Here is a 26,730-nt window from a genome sequence, read left to right on the forward strand (position 1 = left end):
CGGGACAGGGGACCCCCTCGAGGGACAGCATAAAAGTTTATTGTATGTACGAACCGAACCCATGAGATATGTACACGTATTTACAGGACGAAACGAATGAGCCTAATTATTTACAACAAGAACCGTCCTTCACACGTCTGTACAGCGAGAAGTGAGCGTGAAAACGTATTTACAAGCAGGATCCAGCGGCCGTGGGCACAGTGAGATGGAAAAGAAACGAAACTGAAGCTTAAGGTGATGGACACCGTGTCATCATGGACCTTGGTGGGGTTAGATGGCGGATGTCCTCATCCCTCAGGGCAGCCCTGGTGCCTCATGTCCCAGGGAGGTGGGTGGTACATGGAACATGGCTGGTTTTCCTCCTCTTTGTCCCCAAATTGCTGATCTGGGCCATCTCTTCTCCTCCTGGTGCCAGGCACCTGGCCCCATCCCTTGTCCCGCAGCCAGCGGGGGGGCAGGCTGCGAGCTGGGGGTGCTGCCGGTGCGTGGTGGGGTTACAGCTCACTGAAGCGCACCGCCGGCTCCAGCTTGTGGGACAGGGCGGTCAGGACCTTGTCGAACTTCTCGTAGCGCTCGGCCTGGCTGCTCTCGGCCCCACGGCTGCCCCACAGCAGCCGCAGCTGGAACTCAGTGCTGAAGACCTCCAGCAGCTCTGCTCTGCCCTGGAAACCTGCAAGGAGGGAGAGTCAGTCCCATGGGGGATGCTCCACTCAGTGCCAGGCTGAAACTGACCTGGCTGCACATTGGGAATGTGGCAGAGGGAAAAGGGCTCTGCTGTCCCCATCGCTTACCCTGCAGTTTCACTTCGGCGTTGGTGTGGTAGAGCCCACCGTGGTGGGCCACCATCCGTGCCGCCTCCAGGTGGGCCATGACCACCTCCACGCCATTGTCGGAGGTCTCCCAGGGTTCAGGCTTGTCCGTGAGAGCCTCGTCCCGCTCCAGGAGAGTCACGAGAGGCATGATGTGGGGGAAGGTGGTATTGGTCAGTGGCGGCCCTTCTGCAAAGAGAGGCACTTTGAGGACCCTGTGCAGCCCTGTAGCCCCCTCCTGATCTGCCCTGGCCTCACAAGCTGCTCGCGAGACCACACTGCCCCACACAGCTGGGCTACCACTGCGCTCCCGGAGAGGCTTTGAGGCTCAGCTGTAGCACAGCAGCTCTGCTGAACACTGTGCCCAGGGCCATGGCCTCGTTCAATGCCAGCTCCTCCCAGCCAAGCTTTCTGGTTGTGCTGGGAAGGGGACACTTCTCCCCACTCAGGCTGTGCCTGTGTTTCCCAGGGACTGTTGTCCCCACTCAGGCTCTGTCTGCGTTTCCTGGGGCTGTGACGAGGAGCTGGTTTGGAGAGCTCAGAGCGCTGAGTGTTGGAAAGATGCAGCTTTTCATCTTGCCTGACTGGCCACCCTGTCCCCTCAGCTTGGCACACATCGCCATGCAAGCGCGAGGGTTTGGCTCGGCTGAGCCATGTTTGTGCCCAGCTGCTGGTTTTATTTAGTTATGAAATGCTTCCTTGGGAAGGAAGGGGCAGCCAAGGCCAAACGGGGCAGTTCAGCAGCCAGAGGGGAAGCGTCTGGCGCTGACTGGGAGACGGTCAGAGCTCTCAAACGCATCCCCCAGCAGCAAGGCTGTGCCCGGCTGAAGGAGCAGGCAAGAGAGAGAAGGGGAGTTGCTGCTGTTACCTTTCCCTTCATTTAGACTCTTCAGGAAGGGCTTGAGCTTCTTCTCATAGAGGATCGCGCCCTCTGTATGCCGCTGACGCAGCACCATCCAGGTCTGCTCCAGCCGGGCGATCTGAAAGTGGATGGGGCAGATGGAGGGTGCTGGGGGCAGTGCAGCCCCCAGGCACTGAGCTCCAGGCTCCCAGGATGCTCCCAGGGGAGCAGAGCCTGGCCCTGGAGCCACAGCCCCCAGTGCCTGCTGCACCCCAAAGCTGCCTCCTCCACCCCGCACTCATGGCCAGAGACGGATCATCCCTGGCATGGAGGCTGGGTTCAGGATTTCTCCCCCCTCCCAGTGCCCCAGGACAGCAGCTTCCCCACATCGCAGCAGCCTTGAAGATGAGAGGCAGGGAGGGGACAGCCGTTCCACCTCCTTTGTGCAGGCAGGAAGCAAGACTTCCCAGCTGGGCTCGATTTAAAATTGAATTTTAATCTCCTTTCATCTTCCAAAGGGAGCAGTGTGGCCCGGAGACGCTGCTGCCACGGCCTTGAGACTGATTTGTATTGTACCGGAGGGCAGATTCATTTCCTTTCAGGAACACAGCCCAGCACAAAACAAAAAGCCCAACCACCAAAAAACAATCGGATCCCGGCGGGACTGGGCTGTCTGCTCTGCAGAGGGGATGGCTCTTCCCATTCCCGGCTTACACCCCAGAGGATGTGGCCCCACTCCTCTTCCTGGTCATCTTCCCCCTCTCCCACCCCAATGAGTGTCAGACCCTGCAGGACACCAGGAGAGGGATGTGTTTTGAGGGTAGGGGCTGAGCCCAGGCCATGAGGACAAAGGGAGTGTCCCCATACCTGTGTCATTTCCAAGGCGTTCATTACAGCCGCAAAACTGAACATGTTCCCCATGGTGCTTTTCAGCTCGGCGGCCAGCTGGATGGTTTTGTGGAGCAGGGCCGCCCGCTCTTCCATGCTGCCCGTGCAGCCCAGGATGTCCACGGCGATCATGATGGACATGGTGTGAAACCTGCCATGGGGCAAGACGCAGAGTGCGGTCAGCACAGAGGGGATCGGGATAATCCTGGCACTCGGATGGGGCTTCTCCACCCTGGGAGGTGCAGCAGACCCCTCCCCCCCGTGCCAAGCTGGGGACACCCTGTGCTATGCCGGGGAGCGCGGTGGGTCTCTGCATGCCGTGCCGTACCGTTCCAGCAGGTCAAGGCGGAGCTGGTGGCCATGGGGCAGGGTGAGCAGTTCCATCCCAGAGCTCACGCCCATGAGCCGCTGCATCTCCGCCGTCACACCCAATATCCGGGCAACCTGGCAAGAAAGGTGAGAGTTGATTAGACCTTTGTTAATTGAGGAGAGGCTGAATCAGCCTTGGGCATCCTCTTGCCCCAGCCTGACCCCTGCCTGCCCTGGCTGATACAGCATGGCAGAGCTGAGAAGGGATGCTCCAGTGCTCGGGGTTGCCTGGATGCTCCAGAGTGCTCCGATCCCCCGCCAACCCACAGCAATCAGAGGGCAGTGGTGCCCATCCCTCCCGCCTTCTCCCGGCTGTACCAGGCAGTCCACTTTGGTGATGTGTTTGGCCAGTGTCTTCACATCCACTTCTGCCAGCAGCTCTTTGACCTTCTTGAGCACGGCCATCTCCAGGGGTTTGTTCTCCAGAGGGATAAGCAGGGACTGGAAGGCCGCAGGGTTGAAGGAGGAGGTTGTCTCCATGGTGGGGGGCACAAAGCCCACGAAGTCCAGCTCTCCTTTCAGCCTCTGCCCTGCCTCTGCTTCCCCGGAGCTGTTCTCCACAGTCCCTCTCTGTCCTTCCTCCACCTTTAGCCTCTCCACGTAGCTCTTTGTTGGCAGCTGCTTGGTGTCATGAGCTGGCCGGTCTCTGCTGATGGGTGAGGTGGGGTGGAGCTGGCAGTAATGCCCCGTGTCCGGGTCGCTGTAGCTGTTCACGGAGGGAGAAGGGGAGGCGCGGGCATAGCCGTGGCAGGGAGTGGAGTGGGAGCTGTGGGCAGGGTCTGGCAGGGGTTTGCTGTTGTTCCCCGGACACAGCTGGGGCTCGCTGGACCTTCTGATGACCGGAGAGGCCGGGGAAATCCCAGCTGCTTGACAAGCATGTGGCTTTAGCCTTGTAACTGTAGGGAGCAGGAGAGACTGTTATCAGAGCCTGGAGACGCACATGGATAAGGATCATGGATGTAGCAGCCTGGGGATGCAGAGCTCAGGGACAGCCCTGCTGCCTGAACGGACTCAGCCGGTCCCAGGATAGCTCAGGATGATGAGCTGAGATCCCATCCTCTGCTCAAGCCCTCTGTCAGGACAGTTTTCTCTGCCATACAACAGTAGGAGGAGATTCTGCTAGCAGGGAGTGACGCAGGGGCTTGTCTTCCCAGCCAGCTCCATCCCCCCCTCCAGGTCCCCACATCGCACCCGTACCAAGCACAGCCCCACACGCATCCCCAGCAGGACAGAGGGGTGATGACTACCTGTGCTGTAGGCGGGTGACGCTGGGTTCTCGGAGATGGGGGACATTGGGGAGTGCAGCTCTTGGATCTGGTCCACGCTGACGGCACAGTTGCGAATGATGTCTCTGTGGTGGGGCAGGGACACACTGGGGAGGAGGCAGACAGGGCAGGTTAGTCCCTCAAACAGGGCCCAGGCAAGGGCAGAGGGGCTGGGATGAGAGCTGGCTGCCCCATCACCTCCCCCCAGGTCATTACCTCCTTCCACAAACAGCCCTAACGAGCTGAACACCTAACGAGCTCAGCTGGAGCAATGAGTGGGCAGTCCCTGGGACAGCTGGAGCAGAAGAGGTCAGTACTTACAGAAAGCAGGGACAGTCCTGCCTGCTTGGGTCTGGGAAGCAGAGGAGAGGGATGCCCTGATGCCAAGGTACTGCTTTGGGGTGAGGGGTGGGACAAGATGACCCCAGGCTTTCCAGGGGGCTGTGGGGAAGTGGGTCTGGCAAAAAAAGTGGGTAATTTTCTAGAGTTGTCTGGCAAGGTGATACCAGATGCTGGATGTGTTTATTTCCACCTGAAAGCAGTGTCAGGATGGCTGGGCTATCCGTTGCTCTAACCCAACACTTGAGAGAGGTGGAAAGTGTGTGGAAGCCGAAGTCAAAGCCTACCAGGGGCCTGATGAAGGCAGTGAGGTGCCTGGGTCAGTGTTCTGCAGCACATGTGGTGAAGGAACTGTGCTACAAAGGAAGGAGGTCTTGGGCTGTGGGGCAGCAGTCGTGGCTTGATGCAAACATCCTGAGACAATGGTTTTGCAAGAAATCCTGTGTCTGGGAGGGGGCTGAGTGCGAGGAGGATGGCAGGGAAGCAGGCAGGTAATTCACTGCCCTCCCTGCCACAGGTTAGGGCTGGGCTGCTGAGATGTGTTTGGTTTTAACTGCCGTGACTCTGCGGTGGGAGGAGGATGGGAGAGCAGTGGCAGTGATAAGGGGCTTGGGGAAAATGTGAGCGCTGAGGAAAGACTGATGGATCTGGCCTCTTCTTCTGGAAACACATATGCTCTCCTGGAACTCTGAGTGTTTTCCTTTTCCCTGCCATAATACTTGTTTGCCCCTTTTCCATTGGTGTGTTCTCACCCTGCCCTTGGGCTGAGAAGGTCAGGGCAGTGAGAAAGTGGCTTGGCTCAACAACAGGCTGTGGAACACACACTGTGTCCCACTGGGGAGGCAAGAGTAGATGGGTCACCCCTCAGCTGCTGTGTGTGAGGATGTGTGCGTGGCTCTGGGAAGCTCAAGGCTGCTGAAAGAAGGCTGAGCAAAGCAGATCTCTTTCTGTACCTCTGCAGAACCCCAACAGTAGATCAGCCATGTGGAGACTGTGACCTGGGGGCTGTGTGGACCCTCATTAGCACAGCTCTGTTGGTTTCCTCCTGTCCATCAGGCTTTCAGCTACACATAGTAACTCCTGGCAAATACTCCAGATGAACAGAAAGGGCTCTAAAACTAAAAGGCTCCTTCAAAAACAAACCAACAAATACCCTTTATGTGGCTGGGACTGTCTCTCCTCTCACATCTGCCTGGGAAGGCTTGTCTACCTAGCTCTGACAAGCCCCAACAGGCTGGTAAACCCGGACTGGGTGATTGTAAAACACTCTCTGGCTTCTGGCCTCTGATGCTAAAGTCATGTCTGGTTGCTGGGCGTCTGCTGCGGTAGCTCAGTGTGGTTGGCAGCTGGCCTGGTAGAAAACCCCAGTCCCAGCTGGGTACCAAATCTTCCCCCTCATGCCTTTTCTGTTCTCTCTCCTGCATCTCTGAACCCAAACTCCTGCCTTGTGTTTCTGGGAGCAGGAACGGAGTGTGGCACTGCTTCTCTCCCAGGGGCTGATTCTCTGCCTGGCTAAGCCGGGAGAAGACCATGTACTCACCTGGTTGGGCACCCCTCAGCCCTGGTGATCTTGTCTGCCGTCAGGCCGTCCGTCATGGTGATGCTCCTCCTCTTGATGTGCCCCCCTTTCTGGGTGGTGGGGCTGTGGGGTCCCCCATGCTTCCCATTGGCCAGCCCATAGCTGGCTTCCAGGTAGCGCAGGGGGAAGGTGCGGTTGATGGGGCAGTAGACGATGGCTCCACTCTGCTCGGAGATCGCCTTGCGGTTGCCCACGTAGAAGCGGACGAGGGCGGGCACATTGTCAAAACTCTCCTGCTCGAAGAGGTACTGGACGTGGGTATGGCCCTCGTTGGACTTGACTGTCACCTTGTTGATCTTGAAATGGAGGGGCTCATTGTGCCAGCGGCACGTCAGCACATAGTCGCCCAGGCTGGTGAGCGAGTCGCGGATAAGGAAGTCGCCGTTCCTCTGCACGAGGCTTTCTGATACCTGGCAGGAGACAGGGCAGCAGCTCAGGCATGGCCATGTTCTTGGGACCATGCTGGTTGGACTGGGGGGTCTGGGTGGATGCTGCACTGGGACAATGGCTCATTCCACTTGCCCGTGGCTCTGAGCCGCAGGAGGGCATTTCCAGTGACAAAACCAGGCAGCTCAGGGCTAGCAAAGCCCTTGGCCAGAGGCTTCCCAGGAGGACAGGTTATGAGTTCTGGTGGCCTCAGGGTGCTCTACCTGAACAGCCCAAGCAAAGGGTACCCAGAGACCCCCAATTCCCCCTCCTCACCTCCCGGGGGATGCGGCCGTGGTACCAAGCGTGGCTGCGCAGATCGGTGCTGCTCAGCTTCAGCTCCTCTTCCAGCTCCTTGTGAAGCTTTTCTGGTGATGAGTCGAGGATGTATTTCTCCTTGGAGAACTGTACAGGAGAGGAAAGAGCGTCAGCTGGTTCAGCAGTGCAGGGCCAGCGGAGGGAAGGGCTGACCCTGGAACAGGCGGGCAGGGTCTCCATGTGAGGGCTGTGCGCCCTACATGGCACAGGCACTGGTGATGCCACCTGCCGGGAGCAGACCTCTTCCCAGGGGACAGGTAACTTGGAGCTGTGTGTGAGGATTGCTGCTCCTTGAAAAGGATGCAGGTGGGGTAACATGCCTGTTGGTTGTCAGGTCCTGCCAGAAGGAGCACCTAGAAGGTCTCCTAGTGGCATGTCGCCACCTTGCCTGACCACCCTGTCACCAGCATACTGTCCCTCTGTCCCAGCTCGGAGCCGAGCGTGGCTGGGCAGAGGGAAACCTGCCCCAGTTCCCTCTCAAACATCTCCAGGGCTGATCCACCGCAGAAAGCACTCTTTGAGGAGGAAACCTGCTTTATTCCTCCTTGAGCCACCCACCGTGGTTCCTCCTCCAAAGGGTTAACTTGCTGTCTTTAGCCTGGTGGCATGAATAGTAATGACAAATGTAAAGGGAACCTTCTGCATCGAAATTAGCTTTTACCGGCACTGCTGCACCTGAGCCTGGAGGATGCAATTTGCCCCCTCCCTTCCCCGGGAGGGATATGGATGGCGTCATGTCTCCCATCAGCCGCACTCCCTGCCTGCCACTTTGCCAGCCTTCCCAGAGGGCAGCTGAGGATGCTGAGCTGCCGGCACTGTGGAGCCGGTGCTTGTTTGGGGAGGTGAGCGCAGGCTTGGGGTTCCTGCATGCTCCCCGCTCGAGGCTGCTGGGCAGGACAGCTTTGAGGTGAGCCCTGCCGTGGTGCCAACACTAATGCCTCGGCTCCCTCCGCATCCCAGACACGCGTGTTGCCCTGCGAGGGGGACATGTGCATCACTGCCATGGACCAGCGAGGTTGCGTGTGGCTACCAGGGTGGCCCACTCCACCGCTCCTATGAGTGAAGGTGGCTCGGTGGCCTGGCTCCACGTCTGGCAGGCTCAGCGCCTGTTAGGGCGGGATGTCTCTGGTGTCTCTGAGCACACGCATGGACTTGAAACCCTGCTGACACAGCTCTGACCGAGCAGGCCAGCACTCGTGGCTGGTCTTGCAAGGCAGCTCGTTCCTCAGGGCATGGGGGGCTGCAGCCCCATGACAACACACCCGGGACTGCCTTGGAACTGACCCTTTTGCCCAGCACTCGCATTGATTTCCTCTGCTCCTCCAGCAGTTGTGAGCAGGGGAAAGCAGAGCATCACACTGCGCTCCTGCCTTCTACCCACCACACTCGGGGTGCTCCTGGGACTCTACTGAGTCCCTTAGCATGAGCCTGATCCCAGATCCCCTTCTTCCCTGGGGATGATGCTCCATCCCCCAGGCAGCTGCATTCATTGGCCAAGCCAGGCAGCAATGTTGTCCTGGGGACCCTGCTCCCACCTGGGGAGCTGGAAGGCGGCTATGAAGGACCTGTGTGATGGTCTGTGCTCTCCAGGGCTTGTCCTCACCAGCCTGGACTTGCTCCCACTCCTCCTCTCCCAACTTCTATAGTGTCAAAAGGTGCTGGGACAGTGAAAGCAGCCTGGGAAAACAGTAAGGACTGAATTCAGACTTGCTCATCCAAACATGTTTACTCTCCTGGTGAGAGGCTCTCGCTCACTGGAGCTGCAGGAGTCTGAACCAGGAGACACCCAGGTTGTTCCCTCCAAACTGAGGGTTGCAGGGAGCCTAGTGTTCAGTGCTGCTCCGGGGCCCTTGTGAAAATAAAGCCACCCCGCGCTGCTGAACCCTATTAAAAATAAATGGTAGCCAGCGGATGCTGCCAAGGTCCGGCTGCCTCCAGGGGGGCTGAGGCTGAGCAGATGCCGTTTCCATGGTAACCCATCCACTGCCACCAAGCAGACCTGGCTCGGCGGAGTGGCCGTGGGGACTCTTGGCTGCAGCACCCTCCCAGCAGCACGGCTCAGCCCGGACGCCAGGGCATGGAGGGACTCCCGGAGCTTCTCCTGTTTGTGCAGGCTAAAGCCATCAGGGTGGTTTGGAGCTTGCACTCCCCCGGCTGCCCCCGGAGCACGGATTAGCGCCTGTTCCGCTCAGCATTGTACATCTGGGTTTTTCCCCAAATCCTCCCCTTGCAAATGTGCAGGATAACAAACAAACCCAGCTGAGCAGTGCCCGGCGTCTCCAAGCCTGGATTTGGGCAGCAGCCGGCTGGCATCCGTGCCAGAAGCCAGGTGCTAAGCTAGCAAGAGAGAACAGGAGGTTTGACTCTTGCAGACAGGGAAGGGAGGCAAGTTGTGAGCAGAGGGTGCCATAAGCCACCTTCTCCAGCCATATGGAGGGCACTGTCCCTTCAGCTCCTCGGCTAGCAATGAAATCCCATCTGACTTGCAAAGCCACCAAAAAGTCACGGTTTGGAGTGACTGTGTGGCTACGCTAGCTGGGGAGGCAGGAGACTGGTCATAGGGAGCCCTTTTCCTTGATGTGATGTGACCCTGGGTCCTCGTGAGTCTCTCGCACTCTGTCAACAGGCAGCAGTTGCCGAAATCGCCTGTCTGCTCCTCTCTCCTTGTGGGAGCTGGGCTCGCCACAAGCCCCTGGTGCACCAGACCCCTATGTCGCAGAGGGACGTGCTTCCTCTGGCCCCTGAGCCCTTCAGCTGCCATCGACTTCCCTCTGCTCGGCAGTGTGTCTCGGAGGAGGTCGGCTCGCAGGCTGCCAGCTGGCCGGGCGCCGACGTACTGGCAAGGCAAGGCGGTCCAGGCCAGCCGAGCGCTGTCAGGAGCGTGTAAGCGGATGTCTGAGCGCCACGCTGAAAAGGGCACTGCTTGGCAACTCTTGGCTGCGCCAAGAGGACATCAAAAGATGTACAGCCCGATGTGAGGTCTTGCATACTAGTGGGCTGGGTGTGGGGGAAAGCCTTGACTTCCACTACCACCTAGCTCGAGCGTGTGGTGCTCACCTCCTGCACGGAGAGACCCGAGGCCTCTTCCAGCTGAGTGGGAAGAAACCAGGAATTAGAGTGGTTCTCTGAACCAGCCACACCAGACAAACCAGCTCAGGAGCTGCCAGAGATGATGCCAAGCTCTGCTTGAGGAATCCCAAGAGGCAGCCAAGCTGGCTTGGCTGATAAAAGGAGAGCTCCTGTCACGTTCAGCACCCTGATGGGCTGTTCCTCCATCTCGGGGCTGGGGAATCCTCCCACACTGGTGTACAACAGGGGCAGCCCCCATGAGGAGTCTATTCCCAGGGCTTCCCTGCCCACTTCCCTGACTGTCCCTGCTGCTATCCTGGGGGAAGAAAGGCGTCCAGTTCTGGATGAAGGGCAAGAACTGAGACTGGCAGTGGAAGGGTAAGAGGTGGGGGAGAATGGAGGGTGCTGACAGCTGTGGTACATGTAAAATAGTGGCTGTCACTCTGCCTGGTGTAAGGAGAGCTTCAAAGGCTGGGGTTTGGCTTTCTATCCTTGCAGAGGTAATCTTACAGAACGGGAGTGATTTCCAGTCTGCTTTCCTGCTTTCCCCTCCCAGATCTGGAGGAGTTGCAGTTGAGGATGAAGTCAGCTTGGAGAGCAAGGTGTACTCACACCCCACCCTGCTCCTCTGCTGATAACATCTGACTAACCTCAGGGCACCAAGCGCATCTGCTCTCCCTCCTGCTTTTTTGCTGCCTGCTCTGTGCCGGGACCCTCGCTAGGGAAATCCCAGCCCCTTCTGGAGTTTTCCACCCCTGCTCTGGCTGCCAGAGCAGCTGCAGGGCCTGGAAGCATAATAGGGAAGAAATGGAGTAACAAGCCATTGAGAGCAGGTGTATGGGGAAAGTCCCAGAATTGTGTGAGGGGTCTCCTTCGCTTCCTTCGTACCTGGCAATGGGCTACTTCAGTGAAGTATTTCAGAGCGAACATCCTTGCTGAGAGACAGCTGGCATCACACCAAACCCAAGAACCGGTCTGCGTGCGTGTCTGGTGCAGGAATGCTGCGCTCACCGGTCCAGCTGCCTGGTTCTACCTGAGAATGGTTAGTCTGACCTGTGTGACTACAAGGAGAAAAATCCCACCACAAACAACCCTCACGTTCTTATGGGCTTGCACTTAGTCTGCATGCCCTGCTGTGAGCCGGTCCGTCCTACTGATCTTGATATCTGTATGGAAAAGAAATAATTTGTTCCTCTGTCCTGTCTCGCAAGGACTCCAGAAATATAAATGGCCTCTGAGAAGGCACCAGCTCATCTGTCATCCCATGGGTGACTGGAGGCATCTCTTGGGTATGCCATGTCTCCATTAGTCCCCACTAAAGGCAGACCTTGACTCAATATTTTTGTCCTGGCATTCCAAGCCCTTCTTAGGATTGGTCCTGGTTACCCACAAGGTCTCCTCTCCCCTTGTCCGTGCTCCTTTGTGGCAGCTCCGGAGCAATTATTTCTAGCTGGCAGGGGTGGGGTGCAGCTGGGGTTGCTGGCTGGGAACATCTGGGTGCTCTAAGGTGGGACAAATGCCCTGGGTACTGCGGTGGGGTAGTGGAGTGCACCGCTACTGCTGCCCTGGGAGAGCGGGTCTCCAGTGCAGTGATGGGGGGGGTGTATATACATATTTCCATCCATCTATATATTACTTATCTCACTCCAAGACGGCAGCAGCGGCTGCTGCTGCATCCCTTTTCGGAGCTGCTATTGGCCAGAAATGATGTCAGTGCTTCCCAGGCTGGGTGCACTGCCATTGGCGGTGAGCAGGGATGCGGCTGTCAGCTGGAAGCGCTCCAGTCATTCATGGGGACTTCAGTGTGTGTTTGCTGGGCACACTTGGACACAAATAGATGGTGAGAGATCTGGCAGAGCCAGGTGAGCTCTTAGGGCTTCACTTTTAAGTTTTTCTGGGGTCGGAATGGAGCACCCTCCATCCCCTCTCGCATCCCTGCATGAGGGCCAGATGCTCACCTGTCTTTCCCTTGTTCTGGCAGCAGCTTGCTGACACCTCATCACTCTCTGTGATGTGCAGCCCAAGGGCTGCTGCACTAGCGCACGTCACCCTGCGTTGCTCAGTGGCCTTGGGACAACCAGGAGAAGCCCTTCTGCTTTTCCCTCTTCAGACCCACTGGCAATCAAAATCCCTGGCTTTGCACCGAGATCAGCCGCAATCATGACAAGACTTGAAATGCTGCTTCTGAGCTCTGTCTTACCCAGCATAATCTGTAAAGCTCAGCACCCACCTCACTCAGCAGCAGTATTGAATAAGACTGCCAGCTCTCTTGGCTGCCAGCTCCCTTCGAACTTGCAGAATGCTACAGCTCTTGCTTCAGACCAGAGGCTGTGAGGCTCATGCAATCCTAAACACCTTTGCTCCCTAACTCGGTAAATGAGGGAACCATTTCCTAGTGCTGTGCCCCTTCTGTGCAAATGCCAGAGTCCAAAAATAGGACACCTAGACGTGTGCCCAGACAGTGGCGGAGCTGGATGTGCCGCAGGACAGGTGACAGATGGATCCCAGCTTTCTCCCACCAGTTAGACCTATGCAGTGCAGTGCACATACAGACACCCAGGCCAAGGAGATGTGCATTCATCTGGGCTCGGTGTCCCCTCTGTGCTCAGCGATGCTCCCAGCACCTGCTGCCTTTTGGGGGATGCTAAACACTCCCCTGCATGAGCTCTGCTGCAGGCGAGGGCTCCCTTCAGACATTTGCCTGCCAAAAATGCTGGTTGGCAGGGGATTTGGTGGCTTTGGCTCTGTGTCCCTGGCTGCGGACGGGGCTGAGCTCTGACATAGGACTTGGTGCTTGGCTCACCTCAATGCTCGCTGCCTTCTTGACCGCAAGCAGGCACACTGCCTGCACCCAGCGCTGCCTGCACCGTGCGGGGAGCAGTGGGGCTCCCCAGGGGACCCTCCCATTGCACCTGTGAGGCAAAGCAACCTCACGGCAGGTCTGTTCTCCCCACTGTCCGTCTGCTGTCCCCTCACCTTGCACCTGGGGCCCAAAGCAGCCTCGTGGCGGGTCTATTCCCCCCTGCTGTCCCCACGCTGTCCCCTCATTGTTTGCCCCTGCTGTTCCCTCATCGGCCCCCCACTGTCCTCTTGTTGTCCTCGCGTTCTCCCCACTACGCCCCCCTGCTATCCCCTCACTGTTTGCCCCTGCTCTCTCCCCGCTGTCCCCTCACTGTCCCCCCACTGCACCCCCCTACTGTCCCCTCATTGTCTCTCTGCTGTCCCCCTTTTTGCCCCCACTGTCCCCTCATTGTCCTCCCCAGTGTCCCCCTGCTTGCCCCCACTGCACCTCCTGCTGTCCCCTCACTGTCCCCTTGTTGTCTCCCTGCTGTCCCCCGTTTGTCCCCTCGTTGTTCCCCCATTCATCCCCACTGTCCTCTCTGCTGTCCCCCAACTGCACTCCTCGCTGTCCCCCGTTTGTCCCCTCGTTGCCCCCCGTTCACCACCGCTCTCCCCTCTGCTGTGCCCCCCCCTGCGCTCCCCCGGTGTCCCCGCTCACCTGCACTTGCATGAAGGAGCCTCGGTAGAAGCAGCAGGCGGCGGCGGACAGGGCGCTCCACAGGCTGCACCGCTCCGTCATCGCGCCCCGCCGGGCTGCCCGGCCCGGGCTGCTCCTGCTCCGCCGCCGGGCTTCAATTTCAGCCGCTTCCCCGATTACCTCATCCCTTGTCGGCAGCGCGGGGCGGCTCCGAGCGGCGGCTCCGCCCCGCACCGCCCAGAGGGGCCGCGCACCCGGCATCCCCGGCATCTCTGACATCCCTAAAGGGAACTGGTACTCCTGCATCCCTGGCGTCCCTGAGGGGCACTGGTACTCCAGCATCCTCGAGGGACTGGTATCCCGGTACCTCCAGCATCCCTGGCATCCCTGAGGGCACTGGTACCCCCGCATCCTGCAGAGAACTGGTACTCCTGCATCCCTGAGGGCATTAGTACTCCGGTACCCCCAGCATCCCTGGCATCCCTGAGGGCATTGGTACTCCGTTACCCCCAGCATCCCTGGCATCCCTGAGGGCATTGGTACTCCGTTACCCCCAGCATCCCTGGCATCCCTGAGGGCATTGGTACCCCCGCATCCTGCAGGGAACTGGTACTCCTGCATCCCTGGCATCCCTCATGGGCACTAGTACACTGGTACCCCCAGCATTCCTGGCAAACCTGAGGACACCGGTACTCCAGCATCTCTGACATCCCTGAAGGGAACTGGTACCCCGGCACCCCCGGCATCCCTGAGGGCACCGGTACCCCCGCATCTCCGGCATCCCTGAGGGGGACTGATACCCCCGCACCACTAAGGGAAACCGGAACCCCTGCATCCTTGAGGGCACTGGTACCCCCAGCATTGCCAAGTGGAACTGGTACCACGGCATCCCTGAGGGGAACCGGCACGCCTGACATCACTAAGGGGAAATGGTTCCCCTGCATCCCTGAGGGGAAAGGGCACCCCCAGCACCCCAAGGGGAATAGCTACCACAGCTGCCTGTGCCCTAGGGGGACGCAGCACCCCTGAGAGGATCTGGCACTACTGAGGGGAATCAGCGTCCAGTTGCCTGCACACTGTGGGGACGCTGCACCCCTGAAGGGAAGGGGCACCCTGGCTGCCTGTGCACTGGGGGAACACGGCACCCTTGAAGGGATCATGCACCCCTAGCGCTGCTGCATAGCAAAGGGATCCACCACCCCTGAAGGTATCAGGCACCCCTGAAAGGAACTGGCACCCCAGCTGCTTGTGCCCTAAGGGGACCCAGCACCCTTGAGGGCATCAGGCACCGATGAGGGGACCCAGCACCCTGGTTGTTTGTGCTCTGGGGAGACCCAGTTCCTCTGAGGGGAAGCAGCACCCCTGAGGGGATCAGGCACCCCTGAAGGGAACGGGCACCCTCAGCATCCCCACGTGGCCAGGGAACTGCATCTCTGAAGGGAACTGGCAGCCCAGCTGCCTGTGCCCTGGGGGGGCACAGCACCCTTGAGGGGATCAGGTACTTCTAGCGCTGCCACATTGCAAAGGGACCCAGCACCCCTGAGGGCAACTGGCACCCCAGCTGCCTGCACCCTGTAGGGAACCAGCTCCTCTGAGGGGACCCAGAACCCCCAAGGGGCTCAGCCTCCCCTGAAGGGAAGTGGCACCCCAGCTGCCTGTGCTCTAAGGGGACTCGGCTCCTCTGAGGGTGACCCAGCACCCCTGAAGAGATCTGGCTCCTCAGAGGGGAATTGGTACCCCTAAGGGCATCAGACACCCTGGCTTCCCATGCCCTGAGAGAAACTGGCTCCTCTGACGGGATCAGGCACCCCTGAGGGGACCTGGCACCCCCTATCTCCCCATCCCAAATCCACCTGCTCTCTCCAGTGATGCACACGGGTCAGGGACAGCCTCGTCCCCTTTCACTCACCCTGTCTTCCTTTGCCTCCACCCCAGTGACTCCTTTCTTGGGGAGACACTAGTGCCTGCCTCACACGGCGGGGAGCCGGCTGCCTGCTTCCCACGTAGGCTGTCTCCGTTGTGTTTAATTAAGGCTCTGCTTCAGTTTAATTAAGGCCACAGTTTCATGTATGGGATGCATGAGGCAGCGCTGATGATTCAAACCACTGCTCTATCCCTGAATCTTGAAAAAAAAACCCCCAAATCCCTGCCTGACCCCCCTGCCAACACAATGCCCTGTGCCTGGGGACAGGCGGCAGCTCCCCCAGCACTCAGCACTGAGCTCTGCACCTGCATGCCCATACCCAGCTGCTCTCACTCTGGGTGCACAGCTCTGTCCCACACCGGCACATCCTGGATTTGGCCATGTTTTGGTAACGGGGGCTTTATGCTCCCATCCACAAAGCATGTCCTGGTCCAAAGACCCCTGTGCCTCCCGATGCGCTTCTGCCCAGTGGATGCAGCAAGCTCGCAGAGCTATTCCTGCTGCCCCAACCACAGAACCATGCAGCCTCCCTGCTAATTAATTCAAACGAGCCCCTCGCATCTCCAGGCAGGGAGGCAGCAGACAGGGCTGATGAGATACAGGTCCCTCGAGCGGCTCCTCTGCACAGAACAAAGAGAGCTCGGAGGCGCTCGCTGGGCCCGTGCTCTGCCCCTGGCTTTGCAGGGAAAAGAGGAGCTGGGAGAGCAGCGCAGGTTTTTAGCAGGACAGGGAGCAGGGCAGTGTGCAGCCTGTGGGTATGGAAATACAGGGCAGCAGGTGCTTGGAGGTCCCATGGGTGCCTGCAGCCCCGCCAGGATGGGCAGGGAGCATGGGTTCCTCTCCTCTCGTGTGGGGCTGAGGGATAGACCAGATGGCAGTGCGCAAGGAGATGCCGATCCGAAGGATCCGACAGTGAATCATCCTCCTGCCAAAGCTTCTCCCCCGCGACGGGCTCTGTGGTTTCTCTTCAAGGCTCTTGCTGAGGGAATGAGTGGGAGCCTCTTAGGCTGCTGTGGGGCGATGCCCCGGAGCTGTGCCCGTGCTCCTGCTCCACAGGGGGAAACTGAAAACCTTCAACACAGGGATGTGTGACAACTTTAGCGGCTGCCTCTCTCCCAAAGAGTCAGGTCAGTTTGCAGCTCCTTCACCTGCACAAGGGCCAAAGCTAGGCTGGCTGCCATATAAGCAAACAGAGCCAGGTGTGCGGATCCCTCAGGCAGCTTGGAAACACCAACCCTTAGGCTATTATTAAAGCATGTTAATTACCAAGTGCTTATTGATCCTGGCTTTGTGCCCCGCCCTAGGACCTTGTTGTACCTCTAATCTCGGTAGGCTTGGTGATGAGGGGGCCCTGGCCAGTTTGTTGCTGAAGCTCAAGGGATGATGTTTGGCAGTGAATGTTCGTACACAGATTTGCCCCTGAGCTCATGAAGGCTTTGCACTGCGTCCTCTCCCTCCTTCTGTCCTTCACCAGCTCTTTTCCTGCCTTTCCTCCACTCACCCCTGCAGCGATGCTTCCCCTCTACTCATTTCCCTTGCTGCAAAGCAAGGACCTGTTCCAGTGTTGGGTCCCACCCCTATCCCCTCTTGCTCCCAAGGGATCCGAGCAGCAGCCACTTTCCCACCCCGAATCCCACAGGCCTGGGGCTGAACAGGGCTGGGTGCTGAGCACCCCGCAGCTGCACAGGCTCCCAGCCAGGCACAGCGCCTGCAATCAGCCAGAGTGCCCCCACCATCGCGGTCACTCACACTCCAGATAATTACTGATTTGACTAAAATAGCTGCTGTCACTGCAGCCATCAGCTGCTTCCGTCACCAAAGGGAAGTGGCATATAAATCACAGCCCACTGGATACCCTGGGGACAGGTGAGAAATAAAGGCTGGATAGTGTAGGTCTGGGATCTGCCTGGAAAGTAGGGAATTCTCCTGGCTCATCAAAAAAGAACTTGATCACGAAGGCAAAGCTCTATGCATTGCTCCACACTTGTGTTATTTCAGTCTGTTAACTCATGAGCCACAAAAGGTGCCTGTCTCTGTGTGACACTAACAATGCAAGGGAAAACACCCCAAACCACCCAGCTTGGGCCCTCACCACCTCCTTGCCCTCACAGGACTTGACTGTGTGAGCAGGAACTTTCCTGTCCACCTCAAGGTGTGCTCCATGCCAGGGCTCTACCCTGTGAAGCCCAGTTGTAGCCTTGTCACTGTCTCAGAGCCTCGTTGCTCCAGCACATGTCCTACTTCCATCCCTGTGAGCTCCTGCTCTGCCAGTCCCATGTGGCTAAAGGGAGAGGAGGGACATCTAACCCTGGGGGTTGCTCTGCTACAGGTCAGAAAGCTTCGTCTACCCCTGCAGGCTGCTGGTTGCCAGACCCAGCATGCTTGGTCCTCATTAGCCCCAAGGCAGGACGCAGAGGGGGGTGACCCTCGTTAAGGAGGGGCAGATGAGCTCAAGGTCCAGCAGCTCTCTGCTAAGCCAGCCAGTTGGTGCCACCACGGGGAATCCGCACATATTCATTTCCGACTACAGCCACTATCAAGAGCCCCAGGGCCAAAAGATGAAGGTGCTGTAAGAGTTAACACCACCCAAGCTGCGCACCTCAACTCTCATCTCAACAACCGCATCTGCCCAGTGGCTTTACGTTCCCAACAGGCAGCTGGACTTGGGAGGCTCTAGGCCTTCTCTAACAAACTCCCCAAATGTTGTTGCGTGGCAGTGATCACCTGGGCAGGTTTTCAGTGCTCCATGCCCAAACCACATGGCATCCCTGCCACCGTTCCTCTACGCCTGCCCAGCTCCCATCGTGCCAGCAACCTCCTGCAAAAGGGCCTGCTCTCCTCTGGAGCCAGGCGCCTCGCTAATGAATTTCTGGCCAGACATGAAGAGTGCTTAGGAATGTTAATAGTTTGCTGGAGGATAAGCAAGAGATTTGGAGAAATTTCCACCAACTTTCATGTGACAGCCACGTAAGTGGCTCAAATCCTTCCGTTTTTTTTACATGGGGGTAGCAGGAGGCAGTTTCCCCTGCAGGAAATACTGCTCCTGTGGGAGCAGTATTGGGGAGATTACATAGGCTTTGTGTCTCCTCTGCCTCCCTCGATCTCACCGTTTCCAAGCGGGAATTTCTTCTAGGACCAAAGAGAGAGCCTAGAGGAGGTGGTGGGACTGGGAAGTGCAGAGCTGAGCACTCCACCGGTGTAGGACATGGTGAGACCCAGGGCAGGCTGCGATCACGCTCGTGTCTTACCTTCACGTATTCACTGCCGGACTCCAGGCCATCGTGGTGGCTAGAAGGAAAGGGAAAAATAAAAATACATAAGAAAAGGGCTGTAACTTGTGACAATCAGGTCAAAGGTGGTGGTGGCACAGCTGGGGGGAGCAGGGAGCTGTGCCCCTTGCCTTGCCATGGGGCTGAGAGCATGGCTATGGTTCTGAGAGAGGTTCCCAGGGCCCCAGCACTGTTCCTGCCTGGTCCTGCCCGTTCCAATCTTGGCACAGGGCTTAGCCTCCCTAATGCGATCGGGGAAGAATGAGGCCTTTTCTAGAGGATCTCTCCCCAAATCGGCTTGGGAGTGCGTGAGCCGAGCTGGCAGGCTGGGGTCCCTGCAGGTCATGGGTGTGTGCCAAAGCAGGAGGCCCTGCACCCCATTCCCTGGCAGAGCTGTGTTCCCAAAAGTTGGTTTTTAGGACACATCACCTAGACAAACATTTTTGTTTCTCTGTGGCCTTGTACAAGCCCACAGAGATCAAACTCTACCTGAAGCCAGAGGGCAAACTGCGACATCCTGGCTGAGACTGAAAGATTTGCCCTCCCAGCATACGGGGAATAGAAACTCCTACTCTCCTTCATGGCCTGTTCACTCTTAGCCCTACTGACAACCAACCTAACAACCCTGATCTGGCAGCTTCTTTGCCGTTATTTAATGGGAGACATAGACATCCTCCTTCTTTCCTGAGCATATAGTGATGCTGCTACTGCTTTTTGTGCTTCTGTACGTTGAGGTATGTGTCTGTATGGATGAGTCCAAGAGGATCAACGGAGAGTTCAAAGGGAGAGAGGTGGTAAGAGCCTGAGCCGGGATGCGCTACCTCAGGGTCTTGCCTTTCAGAACAAAATCCAAAAAGCCAAACTTTTCTAACAAGAACCTGTCACCTCCCCAGTACGAAGCTTCAGCATAGACATCTCACTGCTTGCTAAGGTCACCTGCCCAAGCATGGGACAGCAGCAAGGCCCTGAATGGCAGGCTGGCAGCACACGGACAGCCAGCTGCAACTAAGAAATAACCAAATCTGAGGGCATCAAAGACCCAGGATGTCCTTCCCTGCCAGAAGCCGCCTCGCTCCACCTAGTGCCTACAGCCACAGCAGGACCCTTCCTCGCACTGGGAGATCCTGGGGTTCCTGCACACAAACTCCTCCTGGGAGCCGCACTGCTGACATTCCCGAGGAGCCAAATTCCTCCTCTGTGAGCTCTCTACAGGTTGGAGCTGGTGCCTGGTGGCTCAGAAATCAGTCACCCAAGGAGCGATGTCAGAGGCAACCGTCGGCAGACGTTGCCCCACTGGCCATTCCCCATGGCATTACAGCATGAGCCCCTCGGGGTGTCCCGCTCTGCAGCGGGCAATCTCCACTCCTCTTCCCCAAGCCCACACTGCTGAAACCGCATCCCTCACTGTCCAGCTCGGAAGGGAAAATGGGTCTGAAAAATCAAGCCCGCACTTTTTTGAGGTGAAAAAAACAGAGGAGCATTTGGGAGAGGGGATGGACACAGACTCCCCAGGGCAGCTGTTTCCCTCCCATCCCAGCGCTGCCTCTCCAGCTTGTTTGCCTTTCACACAGCCGCAGAGCTGCCTGGTGCTGCGAGAGCCGTGAGAAAAACCGGCAGGAGGACGGGGGGCCTCTGGGCAGGAAATTGGGAGCATGGGAGCAGCTGGGAGACACTGCAAGGGCCTGGGCAGGAGAGGCCCCCGTGCCGGGGAACGGCAGCAGCTGGGGCTGGGGGGGAACCGAGTGCCGCAGCTCCCCTGGTTCTGCACATTCCTGGAGGAAACGGCATTTTTGGGGGCAGCCAAGTGCCTGGGAAAAATTCCTGAGCTGCCTTTGGAGAGCGGCTGCGGCTGAGCCGCTGGGACCCAGTGCTACCACCGTGGCATGAAGGAGTTGGGTTTCGGCAAGGTGGCTGCTCCTTTTGGGCTTGGGAAGGTATCACAGTCACTTGCAAACATGCCAGGCTGTGGGCTGGCTGCTGGGAACGGTCCAGGGTGATTGTTAGGGTCCAGCCCTGGTTTGGAGCTCAGGCTCTGCTCATCTTCAGACACCAGTACAGGCTGCGCCCCAGGAGAACCAAGTCTGGACACCTCATGCCTCAGTTTCCCCTCTTCAGAGCTGCCTCCTTTGAGGTTTTGGCTAGCAGTGCTGCCAGAGGGGCCTACCAGCTGCCGTGGGCAGCAACTTGCCTGCGCCCCATGGGATATGGCATTTCCCAAGCCTCACACACAGCCACACGAGGAGGGAAGTCGAGTCATGTCTGCTCTGTGACCTGCCTGCAGGTCATCTCCTGTTAGTCACTGTGTCCCTGATGGAGTCACAGCCACCGCCTTGCTCTGAGCATCTCCATGGACTGGGTGCTGCTCCCTGCCCCACAACAGCACAATTTGCCCCCCTTGAGGGCCTGATCCCGCAGGGACCATTCCTGGGCAAGCCTTCCCACGCATGGGTGTCCTCAGCTCATTCTCTCTTGGGGTCTGTCTTATCTAGGGGTGCTTTGGGGATGCTTGTCCCAGTATGTCCCAAGGCCACGCTTGTTCCCTTTGTGCCGCTTTTGGCCCCTCTGCATGGGCGTGCCCTGTGCTAGGCAGCCAGTCCTGGCCCTTGCCATGGCCTGGCAGGAACAGACTGTCCCCATCCCCAGGGATGTGCCTGCACAGGAGGAAGGGCTGGGGCGCGGCATTATCCCGGTCCTGCTTCCGCCCAACCACCCCACAGCAGGGCCGGGCCGCAGGGATGGCTCCAGTAGACGGCCCCTCACGGAGCTGTGAGCTGTGGCAGGGGCTCCGAGCAGGGCACGGAGGGGCAAAAATGCTCCCGATGCCAAGTCCCATTCCTGTCACTCTTGTGCCTCAGTTTCCCTGGCACACAGCGTGGCTACACCCATCATCAGGGCAGTCCCAGACGATGCAACTGAGCATTTGGCCCTCAATTTTTGGGGATGCAAGTCCTCGCTTTCCAGAACCAAGACACCTATGTGACCCACACACATCCCCCTGCCGCTTGGCTCCTAGGCAGGCTGGCTTGGAACCTAAGTCATTTCTGGGGACAAAGGGTCCAGGTGGCCCTCACCCCCTGAGCCGCTCTGCCCTGACGCTGGGTTTAACTGCGGTTTCAGCAGCCGCAGTTGAGGCATTTTCTCTTTCTATGACCAAACGCTGGCCGTGGGCTGGGGGTCTCGACAGCAGAGGGGTGGATCTGGCATTATCCATGTCAAGGCTTTCTGTCCAGCCCAAGCAAAGCCCCTTCCAAGCCTCCCCACCCCCTCCGCTGTGCCAGGGTGCGAGGGGTGGCCGGGGGGGGGGCAGGAACACCGCTTACCTGCCCTGTCCAAGGGTGGGAAATCTCCTGCCCACCGCTGTCATCAGCCCTGCACGATTCAGCGAGTGCCTCTGCTCGGGATGGGGAGCAGCGGGATGGGGAGCAGCTCTCCAGGGTGTCCTCCTGCCTTGCTCTGCTCTGAGCTCAGGACTTTGGGGCGCAGCAAGGCGGTGGCAGACCCTCCTCCTTCCCGTCCCAGCCCTCCTCCGGCCCTCCCTTCGCAGCCGGCAGGAATTTGCGGCCAGCACAGCCCGGCTCCCACTGCTGGAGCAAATTCCTCCTCCTTTCCCCGCTTCTAGGGCCACCAAGACCTCCCAGATGCTCAGCTCTGGGGCCGGGAGTCGCTCCCGGAGCTTCCCTTGGGGGGGATTGGGGTGCTGGGAGCTGCCAGGGTGCAAAGTGAGTGATAGGAAGGTTGGGCTGGGGAAGGGATGGTATAACGGGACCTCATTTTGGGGAGAAATTTGGGGTCAGCACGTCTATGAGTGCCCCAAGTCCCATGCACGCTGGGGACAGGTTTGACCCATCGTGCCCAGACACCCAGGTGATGGGCAGGGAGAGGGGTAAAAGTCCCTCTTATTGGTTCTAAGGTCAAATCCCTCTCATTGATTCTGAGGTCAAATCCTTCTAAACAAGCCAACCTTTATATGAGAGGGATAAGCCCCAAGATTCTCCCAGAGGGTGGGATTTGTGCCTAGAGTTGAGGGGGTGTTTATTGGCAGGTGATGGAAGTGGGGCTGGGGTGGCTGGTTTGGGGGATTGCCCTCAAGGGAGGCAGTGCCACTCGGGGAAGGGGAGAAGAGTGAAAGGGGTCGAAAAGAGAAGAGTGAGAGGTGGAGAAGGCCAGGACAATGCAGGTCTGAGCTCTCTGCAGTGTCTCTGTGTTGGAACAAAGCTGCTGGCAGGACAAAGGGTCGCTGGGCTGAGCAGGGCTGCAAGATGTTTCCACCCCATCCGGAAACCAGAGGGAGTAGAAATCCCACAGGAAACCTTACTCCCATGGAGCCGCTGACCTGGCCATGGTGCAGAGTGCTCCGGCTTTGCCATCCTGCTGCCCAGGTGCATCCCGCCAGGGCAAGAGGAGGACACTGCAGGGCGCCTGCTGTGACCCAGCACCTCCGGCTTGCCCTGGGGGCAGAAAGGGTGTCCTGGCAGAGGGCAGAGCACACCCAATGTGACATTACCTGTCCAGAGAGCTCCCACTGGGATGCTTTTGCCTCTTTCTCAGCTTGTTGCTGTCAGTGGACTCTGTTCCCAGTGCTGTGTCAGGGCTTGTGGTTGGATTGGAGTTGTGGGCCAGGCTGGAGCTCTCTGTCTCTGTCCTGGGGCAGGAGATGTTCCCCGCGGTCTCCTGGTCCGTCCTGGCCATCACTGCCCCAATGATGTCCACAGGCTGAGCCTCTTCCTCTTCCTGCTCTGCTTTCCCAGTGGCTGAGGGCTGGTCTGTGCCAGGATCAGGGTTTCCAGATGTCTTGGAGGACTCAAGGTCAGGAATTGGGGCTGTCTGGGGGGATTTGTCCCTGGGGATCTCTTTCTCCCGGCAGCTCTGGGTACTCTTGGCTTTTCCCAGCCTCTTCCCCACCTTGCTCAGGTTCAGCCTGGGCATGGTGCCCATGTGGCTGTACATGTCCGAGGACCGGGCGTAGGGACCGGGGCTCTTGGGCATGGTGTTGAGATCATCTTGGGTGTTATTGAAGGGCTGCTCCAGGAAGCCATGAGGTGGAGGGAGACCCGGCCCCAGGCTCTCCGAAGTGCTGGGGGCAACAGACACACGTCGGAGGGTGAAGGAGCGGGGGATGCTGCTTAGGCTCCCAAAGCCTTTGAACTTGAAAAATTCTGGGAAGGAGAGAGGAGAGATGGGTAAAGGATTACTGCTGGCATAGTGTTGGGGTATGTCTTGGGGCCCCTGGTCCCAGGTTGAGGTGGGCACAGAGCACCGTGCTGTGCTGCAGCTGGGTGTCGGCCCTGTTACACCCTGCACCCATGGTCCCATGGCCCAGGGTGTATGTGGGGTGTTGGTCGACGGTTGTCTAATATTTGCCAGCAGTGTGCCCAGGTGGCCAAGAAGGCCAACAGCATCCTGGCTTGTATCAGAAATGGTGTGGCCAGCAGGACTAGGGAAGAGATCATCGTCCTATATTTGGTGCTGGTGGGGCCGCTCCTCGAATCCTGGGTTCAGTTTTGGGTCCCTCACAACAAGAAAGACATCGAGAAGCTGGAGAGCATCTGGTGATGGGAACGGAGCTGGTGAAGGGTCTGGAGCAGAAGGGTTCTAGGGAGTGGCTGAGGGACCTGGAGCCATTTAGCCTGGGGCAAAGGAGACAGGGAAGACCACATTGTTTTCTACAGCTCCTTGCAAGGAGGTTGCAGTGGGGTGGGTCTTGGTCTCTTCTCTCAAGTAAAAAGTGATAGGACAAGAGGAAATGGCCTCAAGTTGTGCCAGGGGAGGTTTAGACTGGATATCAGTAAAAATTTCTTCACCAAAAGAATTGCCAAGCACTGGCACAGGCTGCCTAGGGAAGCGGTGGAGTCACCATCCCTGGAGGTATTTAAAAAACATGTAGATGTGTTGCTCAGGAACATGGTTTAGTGGTGGAGGTGGCAGTGTTGGGTTTATGGCTGGACTTAAAAGATCTTAAAGGTCTTTTCCAACCTTAATGATTCTGTGATTCTATGATGCTGTTTGGAGTGTCTCTGCTGAAACCCCAGGAGGGCTGCCTTGTCCCTCTGGGAGGAAATGTCCCCTGGTGCCCTGCCAATTCTAGTGGTTGCTTTTCCCCACTGCAGTTGTAGAGGTGGAGGAAGAAACACTCAGTTCCAGAGAGCAGACAATGCTAGAAATTATTTCAAATCTCTTCCTTCCACCTTTCGCCTCCTTGCTTCCCCCTGGGGGACTCCAGGCAGGGCTGGTGGCTGTGTCCATCCCCGTAGCCTCAGGGCAGCCCCATGGGACACACACCTTGCCCTCTTTAGGATGGACAAACCCCATGTCCCCACGGAATGGGTATCCTGACCACCTGTGATGTGCCCATGTATGCACATCGGTCACAAGCATGGTGGAGCAGGAACCGACCATCAGTGCAGGGCCCAGCAGCGCTCACATGGCAACGCCTGCTGTGGGAGAAGATAACCTCCCCACTTCCTCAGCCCTTCGCAGCCTCCCCGCGTCTCCTAGCTGCCACCTGCAAGCGCTGAGCACAAAACGTTTGCTGGAGAGGTATTTATAACCCCAGCGGGCGGATTTGCATTTCACACCTCAGCCCCAACTTGGCTCTGTGTGCCACTGCGGTGCAACCCCCGGTCAGTGCCAGTGCCGCACAAGGACAGCAGCATGTAGGGTTTAAGTGGGCTGTGGCCACAGCTCTGCAGGGCAGCATCTCATTGCTGAAATCCTGGTGCTCTGGGTGCTTCTGGGTGTTTTGTAATGTTTATGCTGCTGTGAGCTCTGCAAAGCCTCTTCCTCACTAGGCATGGTGAGGTTGCTGAGGCAGGAAAAGGCACGCTGCAGCCGTGCTGGGCAAGGAACCGGGAGTCTGGGGGCTCCTTGGTCATTGGACCCCGACCTCCTGCCACCATCCATGGATTCTACAGAGCATCACCACAGCTGGAAGGGGCAAAGAGCCATGCAAGAAGCTGCAGCAGCCCAAAAGACCTTCTGCATGGCAAGAAACTCATGGCCTGGACATGGTTAAAAGCAAAACTGCTTTGGGGTATACAGCTCCTTGGGGTCCAAGCATCCTCCGCTGGGGCAAGGTGGGAAAGGCAATGCTGGGGACTTTCTCCATCTTGTCGCTCCACAACACAAAGGATAAACCCAGTTGGGATGGGGCTGTGGGGTTTGCCAGTGGAGGAGTCCCAAGGGAGCAGAGGGACTGGACCCCTCCGGCGCCGGCATTGCAGCAGGAATGCAGAGAGCAGCAGCAAAGGCCAGGTCCCGCGCAGCCCAGTGCTGGGAAGCGGGGTGAAGGCTACTGCAGCTGCCTCCCCGGGCTCTGGGGGAAAGCTGAGGTCTGTGAGAAAGAGCAGAGCTTGCTCCTGGCAGGCACCGAGCCCTTTCTCCGAGAGCAGCCAGTGGGAATCTGGTCCCAGGCTCCCACCCTGGCTTCTCCGTGTCACCCCTATCCCTTTGCTGCAGGAGCACCCTGGGGTGGGGGACTCAGCAACCCCCAGCATGGGTTGCACCCCAAGCTATACAGCCTGAAGGATGTTATGTGGGGAGTGAAGACCCCCAGACCCCCTTGTGCATTTCCCTGGGTGCATCCGAGCCCCCAGTGCAGGGCTAGGCTGCAGCAGACTGGTCCCAGTCCCAGCACCCAGCTGCTGAGACAACAGCACCCAGCTGCTGAGACAACAGCACCCGGGCTCACCCCCAGCCATGGGGATGGAAGCTGTCAAAGCCCCTCACCCCAATGAGCTTTGTAATGAGACTAGAGCCCATCCCAGACCCAAATGTCCCCAGGGAGTGTGTGAGTACACACTCATGCTCACTCTCATGCATCCTCTCCTCCCTGCCAGGCTGTCCAGGTGAGCACCCCATCACCCACTCGCTCCATCCCGCAGCCACTTACTGAACTTCTTGAAGCCCCCTCGTTTCTGGCCTTCAGCCATAGCTGCGCTGGTCGAAGGCTGTGGGGACCGTGAGGGACAAGTTTTTAACTGTGAAGTCCTTCTCTGCCCGCTCCTCCCTTCCTGCCCCCCCGCAGCTGCTCATCGCTTGCTTGTGTTTCGTTTCCTCCCCGGTGTTGTCATCTGCTCCCAGCTCTGCTCCTGTCCTTGCCTACCCTCTCACTGTCCCCATGGTTTTTGCAGTCCTTGTGTGGGCTCGCACCCACCTGG

The 26,730-nt window shown here is 58.3% G+C and overlaps 1 protein-coding gene across 3 annotated transcripts; it reads right to left on the reverse strand.

The window, feature by feature from the left end:
• Window positions 1–26,600, reverse strand: SH2D3C (SH2 domain containing 3C). Of its 3 annotated transcripts, XM_009569436.2 has the most exons (12): window positions 26,463–26,600; window positions 23,079–23,730; window positions 18,554–18,593; window positions 6,793–6,921; window positions 6,052–6,500; window positions 4,155–4,279; window positions 3,226–3,803; window positions 2,867–2,982; window positions 2,518–2,689; window positions 1,678–1,789; window positions 792–998; window positions 1–670 (listed from the first exon to the last, which is right to left on the reverse strand). In XM_009569436.2, the coding sequence occupies exons 1-12, from the start codon at window positions 26,500–26,502 to the stop codon at window positions 495–497; spliced, it is 2,796 nt and encodes a 931-aa protein (XP_009567731.2). In that variant the 5' UTR covers window positions 26,503–26,600; the 3' UTR covers window positions 1–494. The 3 variants fall into 3 exon arrangements, with proteins under 3 accessions (XP_009567731.2, XP_053940126.1, XP_053940125.1); XM_054084151.1 differs by lacking the exons at window positions 23,079–23,730; window positions 26,463–26,600 and adding an exon at window positions 21,895–22,078 and having other exon boundaries at window positions 5–670; XM_054084150.1 differs by lacking the exons at window positions 18,554–18,593; window positions 23,079–23,730; window positions 26,463–26,600 and adding an exon at window positions 13,403–13,949 and having other exon boundaries at window positions 5–670.
• Between the last annotated feature and the right edge of the window lie 130 nt (window positions 26,601–26,730).

Source organism: Cuculus canorus, chromosome 19 (genome assembly GCF_017976375.1).
Source record: "Cuculus canorus isolate bCucCan1 chromosome 19, bCucCan1.pri, whole genome shotgun sequence".
Taxonomy (NCBI): Eukaryota; Metazoa; Chordata; class Aves; order Cuculiformes; family Cuculidae; genus Cuculus; species Cuculus canorus.